At 48.6% G+C, this 17,428-nt stretch overlaps 5 protein-coding genes across 5 annotated transcripts; 1 reads left to right on the top strand and 4 right to left on the bottom strand.

The window, feature by feature from the left end:
• Nucleotides 1–357: 357 nt before the first annotated feature.
• Nucleotides 358–3,557, bottom strand: LACBIDRAFT_179365 (uncharacterized protein; the record flags this gene model as incomplete). The annotated part of the gene is made up of 9 exons (XM_001881107.1): nt 358–2,016; nt 2,075–2,540; nt 2,596–2,629; nt 2,685–2,832; nt 2,884–3,163; nt 3,215–3,317; nt 3,370–3,425; nt 3,473–3,483; nt 3,533–3,557. 9 exons carry the CDS (start codon nt 3,555–3,557, stop codon nt 614–616), a joined length of 2,526 nt encoding a protein of 841 aa, XP_001881142.1. The 3' UTR covers nt 358–613.
• Nucleotides 3,558–3,796: 239 nt separating this feature from the next.
• On the bottom strand, nt 3,797–5,021 carry LACBIDRAFT_294394 (uncharacterized protein; the record flags this gene model as incomplete). Its single annotated transcript, XM_001881106.1, has 4 exons — nt 3,797–4,112; nt 4,172–4,642; nt 4,752–4,849; nt 4,914–5,021. 4 exons carry the CDS (start codon nt 5,019–5,021, stop codon nt 3,797–3,799), a joined length of 993 nt encoding a protein of 330 aa, XP_001881141.1.
• Nucleotides 5,022–5,362: 341 nt separating this feature from the next.
• Nucleotides 5,363–7,234, top strand: LACBIDRAFT_294393 (glycoside hydrolase family 16 protein). The gene is made up of 12 exons (XM_001881294.1): nt 5,363–5,468; nt 5,519–5,559; nt 5,610–5,638; nt 5,696–5,776; nt 5,825–5,894; nt 5,951–6,088; nt 6,148–6,282; nt 6,339–6,409; nt 6,462–6,595; nt 6,657–6,712; nt 6,773–6,811; nt 6,873–7,234. Exons 1-12 carry the CDS (start codon nt 5,401–5,403, stop codon nt 7,106–7,108), a joined length of 1,098 nt encoding a protein of 365 aa, XP_001881329.1. The 5' UTR covers nt 5,363–5,400; the 3' UTR covers nt 7,109–7,234.
• A 58-nt stretch (nt 7,235–7,292) lies between these two features.
• On the bottom strand, nt 7,293–14,588 carry LACBIDRAFT_297738 (uncharacterized protein; the record flags this gene model as incomplete). Its single annotated transcript, XM_001881105.1, has 12 exons — nt 7,293–9,796; nt 9,852–11,275; nt 11,325–11,401; nt 11,449–11,706; nt 11,759–11,912; nt 11,964–12,052; nt 12,105–12,185; nt 12,239–12,607; nt 12,665–12,778; nt 12,840–13,214; nt 13,268–13,699; nt 13,755–14,588. The coding sequence occupies 12 exons, from the start codon at nt 14,586–14,588 to the stop codon at nt 7,293–7,295; spliced, it is 6,711 nt and encodes a 2,236-aa protein (XP_001881140.1).
• A 601-nt stretch (nt 14,589–15,189) lies between these two features.
• On the bottom strand, nt 15,190–17,105 carry LACBIDRAFT_297737 (uncharacterized protein; the record flags this gene model as incomplete). The annotated part of the gene is made up of 6 exons (XM_001881104.1): nt 15,190–15,311; nt 15,371–16,558; nt 16,615–16,698; nt 16,750–16,827; nt 16,886–16,983; nt 17,032–17,105. The coding sequence occupies 6 exons, from the start codon at nt 17,103–17,105 to the stop codon at nt 15,190–15,192; spliced, it is 1,644 nt and encodes a 547-aa protein (XP_001881139.1).
• Between the last annotated feature and the right edge of the window lie 323 nt (nt 17,106–17,428).

Genomic DNA, 17,428 nt, shown 5'->3' with positions numbered 1-17,428 from the left:
TCTGTGCTCTTCCAGGTCCAGCTCCTCTTCGGGTGTAAATTTAACCTCCGTGTCGTCATTGGGTTCTTCCTCCTTATCTTGTATTGCTATGATTGTTCGCTCGAGGCGCTTTGGACCTATGTTGGATATCCGTTGTCATGTGCATACATACCCTGCTAAGTATCTGCTTTCGCTTCGTTTTCTTGCCCCCAACTTGTTGTCTTGTACAGGAGCTTAGCGGCAAAATGTATGAATAAACTATCTCTATCTTCGGCTAAGTAACATTTTGCGCTGGTACTGGGATACAGACTCGTCTCTTTGGGTTCAACGTTGAAATCAGAGCTGGTCTAAGAGTCATGATTGTATCGGTCATGTCATGGGGAATGGTATAATTGAATTCATTCCACGCAGGATGCGCTCCGCTGAGGTAATGATAAATACAGTTGCGGATCCAGGCCGTACACATCTCCACCGAGCAGAACAGCGAACCATGCTTCCACTGCTACCCACAACCAAATTCGTGGCACTTCTTCGTTGCGGTCACCGCGCGCGGTCGCTGATATGTAGCTTTTATGTAAGTATTACTGCAATCGTCACAATTATCCCTCAGCGCATGGAGAAAGCGGTCAAAAGTTCAAGCCTCCATTCCATCAATCTCGGCGAGGTTAGCTTCGTTGAGGGCCTCTGCATCAGCCATCAGCCTTTCCTCCAGGACACCGACTCTCATCTCTGACTCCTTCCTCTCCCGCTCCAGCTCCGCGTACCTTTCCTGCAAAAGTAGCTCCCTACGTTCGAGTTGTTCAACTTCTTCCTTGAGGGAAGACACCCTCCGAGGTCCAATCGCCGATTCATTGATACGTAGTCGGGAAAAACTCTCAAAATCAACTTGTGTGTTTTGCAGCTTTTCGAAAGCGTCTGTGATTTGTTTAGCAAGCGCATGCGCGCGCGCTTGATAACCACCCAACGTCACCCCAAGCTTTTTCTCCAGCTTAGTTGCTTTGCTGGCGGCCTTGGTCATAGCATCACGACTTTCGTTCAGGAGAAAAGAGTATCCTTCGACATGGGCTTCCAGTGACAGGGTGGTCGTATCAGTCCATGTGTTTCTTGCTGCATCATATGCTAGCTGTTGGCGACGGTGCGCCCAGGACGCGTCTTCGTCAACCGTTTCTGCCTTGGAAAGGGCGAGAAGGCCTTCGCGCAGTTGGTCAGGGTTGGCATTAGGGAAACCAACAGCTGAAGCAAGTTCCAGCTGTATCGCCATTTTTGCTGCTTCAATGTCTTCATCGGCAGGCATTTCGTACGTAGTCCGTGCTGCACCTGGTGTTGTTGTCCCGGGTATAGGATGCGCTATCGCATCATGCTGCATGAGTTGAACGAGTTCAGCATTGATAAGAAGCTGTACTTGAGTATATTCGGCGTCATCCTCTCCCGTATTTAGCCGCTGGAGCAACGTTGCGACGTCGACGTTGGCTGGCCTGGGAAGGTTAAGCTGAACCACCTGTGACCGTCGCGCCAATGCTTTTCTTTCTTCCTCTTCTCGAGCACGTCGCACTCTCGCATCTAGCTCCGCTGCATCTTCCTCATGCAACGGGGTCATTTCAGTCTGATCCACTTCGTCGTCCTCAGGAACAACCAACTCGAAATTATTTTCCGGCTTTGGAAGATTTGAAAAGCCAGCCTTGAGAACACGTTTAGCGGACGTTATTCGAAGACGTTGATCACGGGGTGTATCTCCAGATATCGAATATTCTCCTGGGTTGATAGAGAGATTATCACGCAAAGGTGTGCGCAAAGGTGTAGACAATGCCCCTGATCCGTTCACAGTGCGAGGTGTAAAAGCAGAAGAGTCAGCGTTGTCCCGTAGTGGCGTGGCGAGAGGATTAGGCGTGAAAGCCACTTGATGGCGAGGTGTGGCGCCTTCAAAGCCTGTCCCGCCTCCAGGGCCAACATGTATGGGCGTATTTTCATCGCCTAGCAAAGGCGTTTGAGCGATAGTCATATTACGCAGATTTCTGGCCTCCATCATGACGTTGTCCTCTGTTGAGAATAAATAAGTAAATGTCGCAGCATGCATTTTGTTTCCAGAGGTACTCACGCTGAGGTGCGGTTCTCGGTGTCCGCGCCATTCTGGCAGCATCGAGGCCCTCGTAGTCGCTTAGTAGTCTGCCACTGGCATCGCTGCCACCCCCAACAAGCGCCTTGGCATTCTCCCCAGCCTGGCCAATTTTGACGATATCCTCCAACTCTGCTTCTCCTACTTGCGCCGTTGGAAGAACTAGCTTCCGTCGTCTTCCAATTGATTCAGCCTCCTTGAGCTTCTGAATTTGTGCATCCCGGGCAGCGATGAACTTGGTTGGATGATTGGCACCTTCTCCTTCCTTCCCAGCATCGTTCTTTCGCTGCCGTTTCTTTCTTTCTGCTTCCTCTTCCTCTGGCTTGCGTTTGTTTTCCAATCGACGCAGTGTTTGCCCAACCGGAGCCGCAGAAATAACAGCCTGCTCTTCCGATGTGTCGTAGAAACCTGGAGCTGCCTTCTTTTCAAATGGAATGTCGGCATTGTACTTGAAATTGAAAATGAGTCAGCTATTGCGACGGGAGAAGCAGACTGAAACGTACGTCCATTCCTTTTCGCTTCGTCTTATGACGCATTCTGGCGAGAGTATCATTAAAGTGTTGATGATGAGAAAGAGAAATGGCTTGCGTACATGATTCCCGCAGCCTTCAACTCTCGCTTCTTTTGCAGAACCGCTAAACGCCTTGCCTCTTCGAGCTGCCTTTCCCGTGCCTTGCGTTTTGCCTTCTTTCCCTGTGTATTTGCGAGTCTGGCTCTAGCTTCCGATAACATCTCCTTCTCTGGGAACGTACTCATTAGAGTTGTTAAATAGAAAGTGAAATACGACAAACCATCTTCATCCATGTCAATGGGATCAGGGCGAGCTGGTTTCGTTTCTGGATCTGGGTCTATTTCACCTGGCCGTAGCCTACGAATATCGTCAGCACTGGGGCCAGCATCGCCGGAGGGACCGGTCAAGCCCAATGCCTCATCATCCTTGGCTTGGGCCTCATCCAGAAGCTTTTGATAACGTTCCAAGCATTGGGTAGCAGTTCTGCCAACGATTGGCGCTATGGTACGCCATTGTGTTGGCATCAGCTTTGCTAGATGCAAAAGCTTTTCGTCTTCCGTCTGAAACGAGGTCAGGTGAATGAGAGAAATGGAAAATAGGTAGACGCAAACCTTGGACCATTCGGTCTTCTTGATGGAGGGATCCAGCCACTCATACCAACGAGCTTTGCATTGTTTTGGCGTCTTTCTGACAAGAAGAGACGAAATTCGGGCCCTTATTGATGATGTGTTATCAGAAAAGGTAGAAAAAAGGAATAAGAGGGTACCATTGATTTTTGCCATACTTAGCGATGGCAGCCTTGAGAACCTCGTCTTCGGTGTTCTGAGAACTTTGAGGAAGGAACAAGCGTTAGAAGGGAAACAACATACCTTCCATACACCTGCAACTGGGTGAGCTGGAGAAGAATACGAGAGCAACGACAAACTGACCTCCTTTTATGATGATTCTGGTCATGACAGTGTGAGGCAACTGCTGCTGAGCGCTGACGGTGACAGTCACAAGAACTAACGTCTTGTGAGTCAATCACGTGACTCGAATCAGCTGCGTGTTGTGACTGTTGTCGTACTAAAGTTTACAAAAAGGGCGGGAAAGTCGTAATCAATGAAAGCTGATGGTAGGAGGTCATGGTACTTATATCTACGGATTTATAAAACGCCGAGTTTTACTTGGGTCGTGAAGGCAAACTTTTACAATTAAACTGAAAGTTCACCGTGAAGAGGCTCCTTCTTGATTATGGCGTTGACATTGATTGTGCTACGACTTTGAGTGTTACCGTGTATTGTTCTGGAGTGACGAAATGCGAGCGGGGGTTCCGACGTGCCATTAAAATTGGTGTCCGACGTCGCTGTCGGTGAACCTTTGTAGCGACCGAGTTTTGTGTTCCGGTAGACAAGACAGGCCATCATGTTGATCAGGGCAACGTTTGGAAAACACCAAACCAGTCGATAGACAATCGGGAGCGGCATGAATATCATAAAAACGGCGATGAAATTGGTAACGATGGTGACACTTGTTTCAATCAAGAGATTAGTTCATACAGCTGACGAGAAATTGAATTTGGTACATACAGATAATATCGCTGCCCATCCACGAGGAGGGCTCTTGAGAAAGCGGGGAGATAATCTCCAAGAAGTGCAACGCGCACTCCAGTTCTGAGAGTAATTTCTTTGTGTGTGTTCTTCGTCAGTTTCCACGTTATCGCAAGGAATACGAATGTGTCGTGAAAGAAGGGGAATATTCCAGAAAGGGCGACGTAAGGTCTGGCGTCCGTGTTTACGCAGTATTTGGTATTTCCGACGGGTACTGAGTCAAGGGCGAATGGGACGGTTAGACATCCTGCGAGAGACACTAGCCAAAGAGCAAATCCGATTCTGATGATGGTCGGATTTTCCATGCAAACTGCCCGAAGCCGAAAGAAGAATAAAAGATTGGAGCTAGCGACAGCGATGGGGAAAAAGGAATTGCATATTTTCTGAAAAATTTCGCAGTTGCCAGTCGGTTGAACTGTGGCTCCGAGTAAGCGTTGAACGCAGCTATGCCTGAAAAAAATACCTGATAAGATCATGGTTGGGACGAGAAACAAGAGGCTTCCAAGTCTGGTTGTTGGTGATTGAGCGGATTTCCGAGCAAGGATGGGATTCTCCTTACCTCGAGACAAAATAAACGAGGGTACATAGGCCAGTCCTAAGTTTGAAGAGAAGCCTATAATCGTCATGCAAATGGCACACGACATCCCACACCAGAACCTGAATTCATTATAACATTTTAATTTACATCTGGCTTCAGAAAAAATAGGAAAGGGCCACTTACTCCCGTCACACCAGCCGCTATATGACTCGCGGATCTGATTTGATCTGCATGTTCGGCAGTTAGAAATGCAAATGGCGTGAACGGGTTCGGAAGGAGATTTGCGTCCATGGCGGCGGCTTTGATTTTGGGGATGCAGACTCTGGACTCTTAAGCTTCTCCGGCGAGTAGAGTGGTCCCCCTGCACCCATCATCGATTTCAATTTTCGCCAATTGAGGTTGCATGGAGGCGTTCTCATGGAAAGTGGATCCGAAGTGAGTGACTATCACAGGTGTTTTTGTTCAAGGTGGGTACCGCAGTGGTCCATATGGCGCGGCGTGCCGCCCAAATGCCGCCTTTGAGTCGTTCAAATCTTGTGATGACGGGAGTGCCAAGAGATAGTTACCCTGATTGCTACCGTTGCACCGTTATCCATTCAAGTCAACCTCTTTTTCTTCGGTCGTGTCGACAGGCTAAATTCCATTCCTTTTCCCAACAATCTTTCAAATTATGCATTCGTTTCTGGTAGCCGCATTTCTCGCCACTATCTTCGCTGCCTCAACAGAGGCAACTTCCTGGTCAGTTTCGTTACTCGATTGGTGGCATTCAGATGTTCACATTTATGCAGCAACGCTACTTCGCATTGCCCTGCTTCTGCCCCCTGCTGCAGTGGGTTGTTTCTCTCTTCAACGCGATACATCACTAATGGAACTGGGAAGGTGAATTTGGATTCTGCGGCACGAATGATGTAAGTTTCGAATGGTCAGCGCATCATTGGCGAACAGTGTTTGACCATCTTATCTAGTTTTGCCTTGGTGGATGTAATCCTTTCGCCTCTAACGCCGTGAATTCCTGCAGACCGGACCCTATCTGCACGGACAAAACGGTGGGTACTGGTCATGTTGAGCTGGAATGCGCCTTTATGTCCGCTTAGCATACATTCGCCGATAATTCTCGAATTCTCTCCAATGCGACCTTTTTCGATGGTAATGCTTCTGCCTACGGTACGCTCACATTTTCTCTGGACACTACAACCAACTGATCCGGCCAATTTGAACAGATTGGGTTGTCGACAAAGGCAACATCATGAACACGAACTCCTCAGGCGGCGAGCTAGCCTTACTTCTGACACAGGCCAATGGCGGAACTAGAATCTCATCGACGCGTTATCTGCATTATGGGACTGTCACTGCCAAAAGTGCTTTGAATCGCTTTTTATTATCACTGAGGAACGCTGAAACGACGTTGTGTGTTTAGTCAAAACAGGTCGTTGGGCTGGTGTCGTCACAGCATTCATCACAATGAGCGACATCAAAGATGAGATTGACTGGGAGTTCCCTGGAGCCGCAACTACCGAGGGCCAGACCAACTACTTCTGGCAGGGGGTGATCCGTGAGTTATCGTCCTCAGTTCATAATCCACCGATGATTCAATTATATCGACTGTAGCGACGGGAAAGAACAACGGTGGTACCTCAACTGGCCTCACAGACACGTTCACCAACTATCATTCCTATACGGTACCAGCCTGTCTCATAACTTTTTGTTCTTCTCAATCCTTACATTCCCAAGATCGACTGGCAGCCAGATGCTTTGACATTTTCCATCGATGGCGGCGTGGTACGCACCGTCAAGAAGTCTGATACCGTCAATGCCACAACTGGTATCGCTCAGTACCCAACGACACCTGCTCGCGTCCAACTTTCGTATGTGCTTTCGTCCTACTGGGCTGGCTTTCCCCTGATCAAATCTCAATTCCTCCGACAGCCTTTGGCCAGCCGGCATCTCTAGCAGCCCCCCAGGCACCGTTACATGGGCTGGAGGTAACTAGGCCATTTTGCTTCTCAACTGATCTTCTGATCATTTTTTTCTTTCTTGACAAGGTATGATCAACTGGGACGACCCGGACTACAAATCAGCTGGTATATCAGTCCCTCTCACGATTCCTCGAATTATTACTGATTCCGTCTTATTCGCACTTAGGCCATTTCTACGCCCTTGTGAAAGAAGTTGACGTCAAGTGCGCAAACCTCCAAACAGGACCCAATCTCACGTCATATGTATACGACGCAAACGCTACAAGCAACTCTCCTGTCGTCGATTATACAAATCGCTCGACACTGCTTAACGGGGCTGGCCCCGTTGTAGCATTGGGTGGTGCCCAAAACATGATCGTTCTTGTGACGTCCCTTTTCGTACTCTTCTTCCACGTTCTATGATCAATTTGTAGCCTTTGCTTGCCAATATACCCCTAGACACAGAGAGAATGAGATGCGTAATTCATTTATATCTATGTACAGGTTACAACCTAACCCACTTGAAATAATAATGATACATTGACCTACATATATTGCAGAAGGTGTAAAACAAGTAGAAAGGTCCTATCGATCCATCCCTCGATCCTCAGTCTGTACTCGGTTGATCTCGATCCGGGTTTGGCACCCGATCTTTTTCAGTCTCCCCAAACGACTCCTCAAACTCTTCCATAAGTTCTTTTGTCTCTTGCAATATAGCTTGGATTGCATCGTTCTTGGTCCAAGCCCTTAATATGTCGCTGTCGTCTTGAGCCTCGAGCACAGTTGGAGGCAGTGGTATAAGTACATCATATCCCATGAAGCTCTGCACGCCCCTCACCCGACGATATGTTACTTTAGTGAGAGAAAGAGATTTGATCCTAGTTGTCTTGATGGCAGTGCGCATGCCGCCACCATTAATACCTCCGGGAGACGGAGCATCCAACAGCACAGAGGGCGAAGCTGGTCCCAAATGGACGATCCTTGGCCCATTCTGAGGCGACACTGGTGTGATTTGATACCCTGGCCTGCGAGCATCCAGAAAAAGAGTCGGATCATGTGGGGTAGGCGATGGTGAGGCAAGCAATCTCGGCGAGCCGGGAGAAGGCATCCCGCTGACAGATCGCCGAACTTTAGAAAAGACAGACATGGATGTGCGTCTGCTACTCGGAGACGAAAGCGGATTGTTTCGGTTCCCCAGTCTTTGGAGTTCAGCGTCGATGCCTGAAACCTTTTCTGTTGCCAAGAGCCGTAACTGGAGTCGGAGCGGAGATTTGTACGCGCAGACGAACTCGAGCATGGACCATAGGGCATAATCGGTAACTCGAGGCCTAGAGAAGGTTCCTACACTCAATTTGAAGTACGAGAAATCGAATTGACCACTGGATCTCGGCGACGCTGCTGGGGAGTTGAACGCTGATTCACCACGCAAAGCAAACTCTGCGTTTCCGTCCGCCAATACCATCCTGCAAAAACCAGCAATTCGCTCCCAGATGCCTGGAACGACAGAAGAAATGTCGGCTTCACCGCGGATAATAATAACTTTCAGAATTTGAAGTGCAATCATGAAAGATGGTAGCTGAGAACGCCAGAATTTGTCGCTATCAGAGTTCCTATTCTCTTTCGACTTTGACCTTCGCAATTCTCCCTGGGGCCGACTCCTCTGACACGCTGACATCGTGTAAAACAGCAGGCGGAACCACGCGTTTGCAAGTGCGGTACGATGACGATCCTGGGTTTGTAAACCTTTTGTGAGGAGCTGGGCACTTGTCGCAATTGTAAGAGTTAAAGGCAGTATGACACCAGCTAAGAAGGCGTGCGAAGGTGTCCTCTTCTCCAACTCTTCAATCACATCAGCTCCTTGAAGAAATATGGCTTCTCCGATAAGCTGGACCAGAGTTGGACGATAAGGCAAAGTCATTAATTGGTTTTCTGATGCTGCCAGCTCGCAGGCTGCCAATCCTGCTGTGCAGATCTCACTAACCACAACCTGGGCAAAGGTTGGATCGGCAACATAGACAGGTATAGAGGATATTCGAAGAATGACTTCAAAAACGCCAGTGAAATCCAACGCAACCATGTACGCATGAAGGATAGGAGACAAGTCTTGAAGAAATATAACGACTGCCTTGGCCAGCTGTGGTTGCTCACGAATGAGCAACATCCTCACGAAGTCGGACAGGAATGATGAGATTGCTTCTGGGGGGTCATTCGCATGGCAGTCTTTCAATACAACTTTTAGTAAGTTGAGTGTTTGACGAGCCAACGTCAACGAAATGTCACCACCGGCCTGACCCAAACTTAAGACAAGGAAAAGGAAATCGATTCGCATCGCTTGAATATCGCTTGGCGCTTTGGAGTTCTCTAACACCTGACCCTCCAGTCCAACCGGGGGAAGAAAAGCAGAGTCCTCAGCTGAGCGCTCTAAAGCGCCATCCGCAGTCTTTGCACGGTTGAACCCTTTCGTCAAGATGACGCACAAGGCAGTGATACCATCTTGCAACGTCGATCTTGTGCTATCTGAAGCATTATATAGATAAGGAACGATATATCGAAGAAGTCGGAGGTAGTGTTGAGCTCTCAAGATGGAGGGGTCGTGTGCAATCACCGTCAGGAACAAGCGAACGAAGTTGTCCATTCGAAGACGTTCAGTCTCATATTCTTCGGGTAAGTTAACCGAATATCGATCGCCACTGGCTTGCGATTCCGTGCGACGTATCGATGCAAAGAAAGTCTGCGGTTTCTCATCAGCTGTCGAGACAAGGAGGGCTTCCCGTTCTTGTAGCTTGTTTATGTTGTGAATACCCGCTGCATCTGTGGTTGCTGCTGTGACGCCTTTTTTCAGGGACAAAAAAAGATCGTAAACGCTTTTGCCAAACCAATTCTCGTCGAGTCCTGGCAGCATGAACATTTGACCAATGATACCAAGACTCTGGTATAAAAATGATTCCTTGTGAAGGGCATAGAATCGGTTGATAGCGTATTCGATAGCTGGTCTGATGCCAGGATGAGATCCTGATTCGGAGTATATCTTCACGAGCGCCGGCATGAACAATGTATATCCTCCGCCAGACGTAAAGAGGCGTTTGAAGCGAGTGCTGGCAACCATCAAAGCTAGTCATTGTCATCTTCAGTTCATTGCTATAAAGAACATCTCCATGTGACATACCAATAAGAGATTGGCCAACGATCCCGATGTCGTCTCCATGAGCTAAAAGAATTCGGTTCAAACCATCGACGAGAACGGCGAGCTCATTTCGATCACTAAGGTGACGCGACATAGAGCGAAATACTTGGGCAACCAGGAGCAGATAACTACGAGAGAGAACCAGGGACAAGGCGTCCAGCGTCTTGTTCGATTTGGGTGCTTCGCTTACGTCCCGACTTTGAGGAGCAAAATCCCTCATCTCGAGTGGCAAGTCCTGCAAATGACTGTCTTTTGATGGCAAAACAAGTCTTGACAGGTTCTTCCGAACGACTTGAACATCTTGTTGATTTCGTTTTAGTACAGATAAAAAAAGCAAGTTTTGAGCGGTTCGAATCATTGTGATGGAGACCAGTTGGGAAGGAACATCCTCAAAGGGGTTGCCAATTTCTTCCAAATATCGAGGGAACATGGGGCCTTTTGGTGCCGACGTCGGGAACCAAAGTGACCCAGAAGGTATCAAGAGAGGCTCAATTTTGGCGCGACGTATCTCTCGGAATGACATCCCGCTCACTTGTGTGGTGAGCATTGAAAGAATAGGCATCACCAGGCCAAAATCGTAGAGTGCCTCATGAGATTCCGACTGTTTGGCGGCGTGTTTCAAGAAACCGGCGAGATTGTTGAATAGATTGTGGGTAAGCGGCGGAGGAAGGACTCGTCGCATCTGCAAAAAGGCAGCAAGGGTCGAAGTTGCGGCGACGACGTCTTTGTTGTCTCCTGACAACTGCTCGAGAACTGGTCGAGTCAAAAGTGCGGGATCACCACGCATCAAATCCCAGATAATAGTTCGTGCAGTGGAAGCGATTGCGTAATTGGAATCGTAAACCAACGAAGCAACACGACGAAATACTGAGGTCAGAGGTGGCACAAAAATCGCTCTTCGTTTTTGATTATGGAGAGGGCCACCAGAACTTGAGTTGCGGCGGAGAAGGGGGTTAGGCTCCTCTAGCGGCTCCTTTGGGGTTTTTCTGGGCGAAGGGAGAGGTGTAACATTCACTGATGTGGAACCCCCGGTGGGAGGCAATTGTTCTCCCATCAGAACATCCATGCGTTCTAGCCGATGTATTGGCAGGATTGACATCGGAGTCTTTATCCACTGTTGTCTCGGGTCTACGACGCTGGCATCTTCTTCTGCCCAGCCAATTTCCGCGAGTCGCTTTCTTAGCTCCCCAGGAATGTTATCCTTATCTTTCGATTCAGAGAAGTCTTCCGTTTGAACATACAAGCTGGTACCCATATCCGTCGCAAGAAATGGAAGAGGCGCCCGAGTCAACTTAAATGATCTATGAGCTCGGTCAACAATAACATTCTGAGATAAAATCTGGAATCGCCAATTGATCAGAGTGCCAACTTTTCGAACTGAACGTAATCTTGTAATATCGTCTGAGCTATGAAACTTGGTCAGTACCGATCAATGGAGGCGAAAAACTATGACACCTTTGCAAGTCGACCTCCATAACGGCAAGTAGATCCTCTGGAACTTTCTCTGCACATTGCATCAACAAAAAACACGCCTGCAATGAAGGTTAATAATGTGGAAAGCATACATATTGTAACTAACTGATGCGGTCGCAGAGGTATCAATGTGATCCACCAAACCGTGTTCCCATATCAGAGGCCCAAGACGACGATAGTCTTCATCCACCAGCAACGAAGACATGGTCACAAAGAGGTTCATTGCCCTAGACGCAAATCCTTTTGACAGTGAATCGATCAAAACTTTGTGTTGTGCGAAACTTGAGGCGAGATCAAATCCTTCTTTGTTTGGCGGAGGGGCGGGGGACTTGGAAGCTGCTGAAAGAAGCATGGTACTCCGACGCTGGCGGGGCATCGATGACCAACCACTTGGAAAACAAGTTACGGAACAGTACCTGATAATTTTCGCGTACCCCTTCTTGGGCGGCCAAATACAACCCCTGGATTCTCTCCGTGGATTCGTTGACCTCAGATTCTAACTTACCACCCAGATCGTAGTCTGTGCAAAAATCAACAAACCAAGAAATGGTTCTATGAAGCCATGGAGCACTGCAAAATATGAGGGATACTTGGAAAGTGAAAAGGTATAAAAAAACCTACGGCTTAAGAGACCGATTTAAAAGCCTAATCTCTCGAAATAATATGCAAAACAGCATTCGTTGAGACGGTGCAATGAATGTGGATCGCTCCTGAACAGAGTGAACGGGTTAAAGATAGAGATAAAATGCATGAACTGTCTACCTTGACGTCGAGTAGTATGTTCAGCCGTGATTCCAAAGTTGCAACGAATTTCGTAGTTCCCATCAGCGCCCTGTCTGATCCCTGATAACGAAGGTAAATATGAATTGCTGAAGACTTGAAGGGAGTTTGCTGACAGGTGATGATTCTTTAATCCGCCGCACTGCTTGAATTTTTCCAATGAGCTCAAGAAGAAGAACCAATTGACCCAACCTGGCAACGCCCCATGGGGTGTTTCCCACCATCGATGTCATTGTTTCCTTCTCCGCCCCGGCATCGCTCAGCAGAGCGACGCACATCATCTCTGCGTCACGATTCCAATAATCACCGATAAACTTGGAATGGATAGCCAGTGTGCAAAGGTGGTTGACGATGGTGAATTCCTGCGACGATGCAGCGCAAGAGAAGAGCGGTTTGTAAAAAAGCTGTGGGTACATGTGAGACAGTACATCGAGGAGGCTGGAGAGCTCTGCATATGGGAAGGGAGGAGGATCCTCAACCATCCGCTAGCATTGATGAATCTTAAGGTAAGTTTAATCGGGAGTATTATGATGAATACTTACATCATTCAAAAGTGGCAAGATAAATGTGAAAAGTGGCCTCCGTTCCTCCTCAGGGATGTGGTGGACAAGAGCTAGAAGAATTCGCAGAATACTAGCCCAGTTGCCAGAGGATACCTAGTCAGCGGCCTAGTTAACTGGTGTGCTCGACCAAAGGAGGGGTTACTGTAACACTTACCAACTTTCGAATCCGTTTCTCAAAATTGCCCTTCCAGTTACCATCCCGGTCCTTTAGCCAACGACAAATAGTTGTGATAGCCCACCCAACCTGCTCCTTAGCATTTGCAAGGCAGAGAATCTCAAGAGCGACCTTGGCAACGTGTGTCTGCGCTTCCAAACCAAGTGTTTGGTCAAGGCTGTCCGTCTCCGGTAAAATTCTGCTCTGAAATGCCCTGACAATATGGTGGGCAATCACCAATTTGTCCTCTTCTTTCACTGTCAGAGATGTCAATAAAATGTGGGCGGCTCTACAGAAGGTGTTTATTGTTCTGAAACGGATAACTCCTTGAAGCAATGTGACAGAGGTGCCTTTTGAAGGCACAGGCCAATATTCCTGTCGATAGCTTTTAGAACGAAATTGGGCAAAACTCAATACGGTCGACGAACTTCAATCGCGTGTTGGAGCAACCAAACGCGAGTAACTTGAGCACAGTTCTCCAGGCACTTTGTGAGCGCTTCGAGAAACAAGGCCTTTCTGACTGCTCCCTTCATGTCGCCAGGAAGCCAACGCGCCTCATATTCCTCCTCTACAGCTTTCTCGTTCAATTCACCGAATGTCCCTGAGATAAATTGGAGAATAAGATCCTTTGTCAATCTAACATCTTCCTCTTGCACCGGGTTGGTTAGTGCATGAAGAGAAGCAAGAAGCATCAAGAGTCCGTGCGCAACACTCTGCATGGCCATTGGTGAGATGATTGCGCGATTTCTATCCCCAGGAACGATACACCGCCAAAGATACCCAAGGACTCGAGAGCGGTTCGGTGAAGGGGGCACCATGGCCGCTTTACAGCACCACATACACCGTGCAACACTTGCTGCCTATCAAGATTTACTGGTCAAAGAATTGTAACTCATTTGGCTCATGCAAACGGACCTCATCGGAAGGAGTCCAACCTTTAATCAAGAGTTCAAAGGTTTCGATAGCCAACAGGCGTTCTTCTTCGTCAACGTCATTACCTGTCGTGGGGAGTAGGAACGGATTCAGCAGTGCGGCAAGAACCTGTCCTTCGTGTGGAAGATGAGCGGATAGTACAACGGTCTCAGAACCCGCGCCAGCATGATACATGAGCAACTGACAAAGTGGCTTCAGTGACGCGACAAACCGCCCCGACGACAAAGACTGAATGGATTGAGGCCGACGTAACTCGTCCTTCTTGCTCAATCCAGTATTTTGAAGGCTCGAGACGCCCGATGTCGTGTTCGGCATAAAAGGACGATAGATTGGGGACGCTGTTGTAGAGCTGGGTTCCTTCTCAGCCTTCGTCTTCGACCCAGCTTGCCTGGACAACCAGATGTTCTTCATAATCTCCTCCCCGAATCTACGTGTATCGTCCCTTTCCCGAGCAACATCGACGACCTGTCGGAAGCCAAGTCGTGCAAGTCGAGAGGGTTTCGGTGTTGAAGGGCGGGTGAATGAAGTAATGGATGAAGTTACAGACGTCGGCCTGGAGGGTTCGACTGGAGTAGAGGACCGACTCGATGCCTGCAGAACATGTTGACGAAGATGCTCCCATCGTGAACTCGAAGTTGATTGTTGAACGGAATCAGGAGTATTCGACCTCCTGGGTGGCGGAAAATTGAGCGGTCTTTCGACCACCTGTGAATTGGTCGTCCTCGGTGAATCCTGTGGAATAGTTGATGTCACTGAGGATGGCCTCATAGGCTCCAGCTTTGTCGCGAACCATGTATCTTCGCTTGCATGATCCATTGGAGGGGTAAGTTCGTGAAAGTCTCCATCATCAACATGGTCCTGTACATGTGATAGCTGTTAGTATGGTATGTGTAGTGCCTTCACCTGCTCACCGAGTCCCCTGCCTCGCGTGATGATGATGACCTGAGGTGGTTAAAAGAGAATAGGCGGCGAGGTGTAGGCTTCTTCGATTCATTTTCGCTTCTTAGGTTTTCGTCTCTCGAAGACATTTAACCAAAGATGTGTGGAATTGTGGACCGCCGTGGACAGTCCGGTGGATTCGGCGTTGAAGTCAATGTAACCCAAACAAGCCTCATTTGTTTGACGAAGGCCCACTCACCTCGCTGCCAGTGAGTGCACATTCAAAGTCAAACTGATGTCCGAATGGGCAGGGGGATAATAACCGAGTCCATGATTATTTGAAGACAGGCGGATACAATACAAGATGAACACAACACAGCACGAAAGCGAAATGCAGCAGTTTAAGTACAAGGTTCACAACATACAGAAGCAGGGGTATATTAACCCAGATGCCCATGATATAAAAAAGAAACCAAAAAGTAAGCTGACCGCGCAGCCAAATCCAACTTCCGCCGTGACATCGAGGCATTTCCGACTCTTAATGGTCGTGCTGAAATTTATTGCAGTTCTTCTTATGCCGATTCATGGAGGCTTCCTGTGCGTAGGGGTGCTTACACCCCGGACAGAAGTACAGAACCCCCATGTGACGCTCTGTATGAACTAAATTTGAAAAAAAAAACCGTCAAACACTGAGCAGTATCCTCAAGAAGAAAACATACTCTTTAGGTTGTGTCTTTTTGTGAAAGTCGAGCGGCACTCGGCAAAGTTACATTGGAACACCTCTTTGTGCGTCCTGCGCAACTGGCTCGCGGCGGAAACATTCAGTGACCCGATTTTGAAAACCATGTCTCCTCTTGAGCTAGAGGCGGATGATCCCAAACTTGAGGATGTCGCAGGAGAACTCGTTGTGCGTCGAGACTCATCTGATATGCCGCCTCTTGTTGGATTTCGCGACATCTTGGATGGGACATCTTCCTTTCGAACACGCGACGTCTTTTTGGAGACACGTCCTCTCGCAGTCTGCATTGCCTTCTTGGGTGGTTGGCGCCCCGAACCTCCCATTCTTGCGTTGAGTGGTAAACAGGGAAGACCGGGAATTGGAGAATCGGTGGCGGAGTCTGCCTGATGTCCTTGCATATCTCCCACCATAGCATCTTCCATGTAGCTCGTGGAAGACGCGACGGCACAAGCACGTGGTCGAGAATTGGTATGGTTTGTCTTGCGTCTTTTCTTCGTAGAAATCGTAGCATCGTTCATAGACGACACGGGAGCTTCTACGGTGTTGATAGGTCGACGACGCTTCAATGGGCGTCGGGACTGTCCCATAGTTACAACGTTTGATGGAAGGTAACCATCAACCCGCTCCGCCTTAACCAACGACAGGTGCGAAATGTAGGGAAAGCGATACCCGCTTTCTTCGTGCTCGTCAGAGGGATGATCCATATCCATCCGGTTGCTACTCCGTCCGCTTTCAGATGCGGGACTAAGCAAGATTTCTGGAGGTAAGGAGCAGTTGGGGTATGAACACGGGGGAGAGAAGGAACCCTGTCCGCAGGAAAGAGAACTAAGTGGTCCATGCGAGGGGTGAAAGTTGAGACTGACAGGCTGAGGGGCCTCATACCCATCCTGAATGTCATTCTGCACGTATGCCGCCGCTTCAGGGTCATTGGAAGAGAATAGCAGGGACGTGGTCGATGTAGGATCGAGGGAGACTTGCGAACATGTTGGAGAGGTGAAAAGTGAAGGCAAGAGAACGGTTGAAAGGAGCGGAGATGATGACGGCGGGGGGCGTGTTGAAGACGGGGCAGCTTCATTAATATCATTTGGCCCGTCACAAAGGTCTGGCAACGGGGTACCCGTGTTTGGGGTACAAGGGGGAGACAAGTCGTCAACGTCGCTATAGGGTGCTAGAAAGCGAAGGAGAGGTCAGCGAGATCACTAATCGTCTCTGCGTACTACTTACATAACCCCGAGGCCATCAAGCTGGGTGTACTCTGCAGAGACCAAGAATCGCTGTCTGGCGATTCACCGTTGAAGCCCCATACGTCTAAGATAAGTTCGAAAAACGAAACCCAGGATCGAGACTCGTTAAACTTGCCTTGAATGGAATCGATACATCGGTGCTTGTCAAGAGGGTACTCCAGGAAGGCATCGACTAGGTTTCCATCGTATTCAACTAGGAGAGAACGTGACTCGATCGGATAGATCATTGACAAGAGAACACATCGACGTACGATGAGGGAGTAAGTCGTCGGGATGTGAACTAGGTGAGAACTCGAAAAGGTCTTCGGGGAGCAGCTGGATACGCGGATCGGCCAACTGTCCTAAACGTCTGAACAGTGGTCAGTGACTCAGACTTGTTCTTGAGAAAGCCACTGACAACAACGGGGAAGCTTTCGAGAGTCGGGCATCCTTGACTTCAATAGCTTCGGAGTGAGGCGATCGCGTCAACATGCTAAAGATGAAGGAGATGAGGGAAGGGGACTTTTCAATCACAGAAACAGCGCGCGCTTACTCTTTAGGGACCACTGATGAACCCTTTCCTATAACACACACGATTGCAACGAGGCGCTGTAAATCTCCGAGGTTTGTGTATTAGAATGGAGTCCATTGTAGCAGACAGTAGATCGGTCAAAGTTGAATATATCGGCTCAATCGATGATGATCCACAAGGGATAGTAGGAGGTCAACCAGGTTTGTGCGTGTTGATTTCCGAGTCTCGCTCCTGAGTTGGCTCGAAGTTTGGGTTGGTCTATTGAGTATGTACCTCCTCGCGT

This window comes from Laccaria bicolor, genomic scaffold, assembly GCF_000143565.1.
Source record: "Laccaria bicolor S238N-H82 LACBIscaffold_12 genomic scaffold, whole genome shotgun sequence".
In the NCBI taxonomy this organism is placed as follows: Eukaryota; Fungi; Basidiomycota; class Agaricomycetes; order Agaricales; family Hydnangiaceae; genus Laccaria; species Laccaria bicolor.
Note: the sequence above shows the minus strand (reverse complement) of the source record. Positions and strands in the feature narration are given on the sequence as shown.

Coding starts and splice junctions, on each gene's coding strand:
- LACBIDRAFT_294393 (XM_001881294.1), top strand. CDS start 5,401: ATGCATTCGTTTCTGGTAGCCGCATTTCTCGCCACTATCTTCGCTGCC. Junction 5,639..5,695: donor GATTCTGCGGCACGAATGAT/GTAAGTTTCGAA, acceptor CATCTTATCTAG/TTTTGCCTTGGTGGATGTAA. Junction 6,410..6,461: donor CCAACTATCATTCCTATACG/GTACCAGCCTGT, acceptor TACATTCCCAAG/ATCGACTGGCAGCCAGATGC.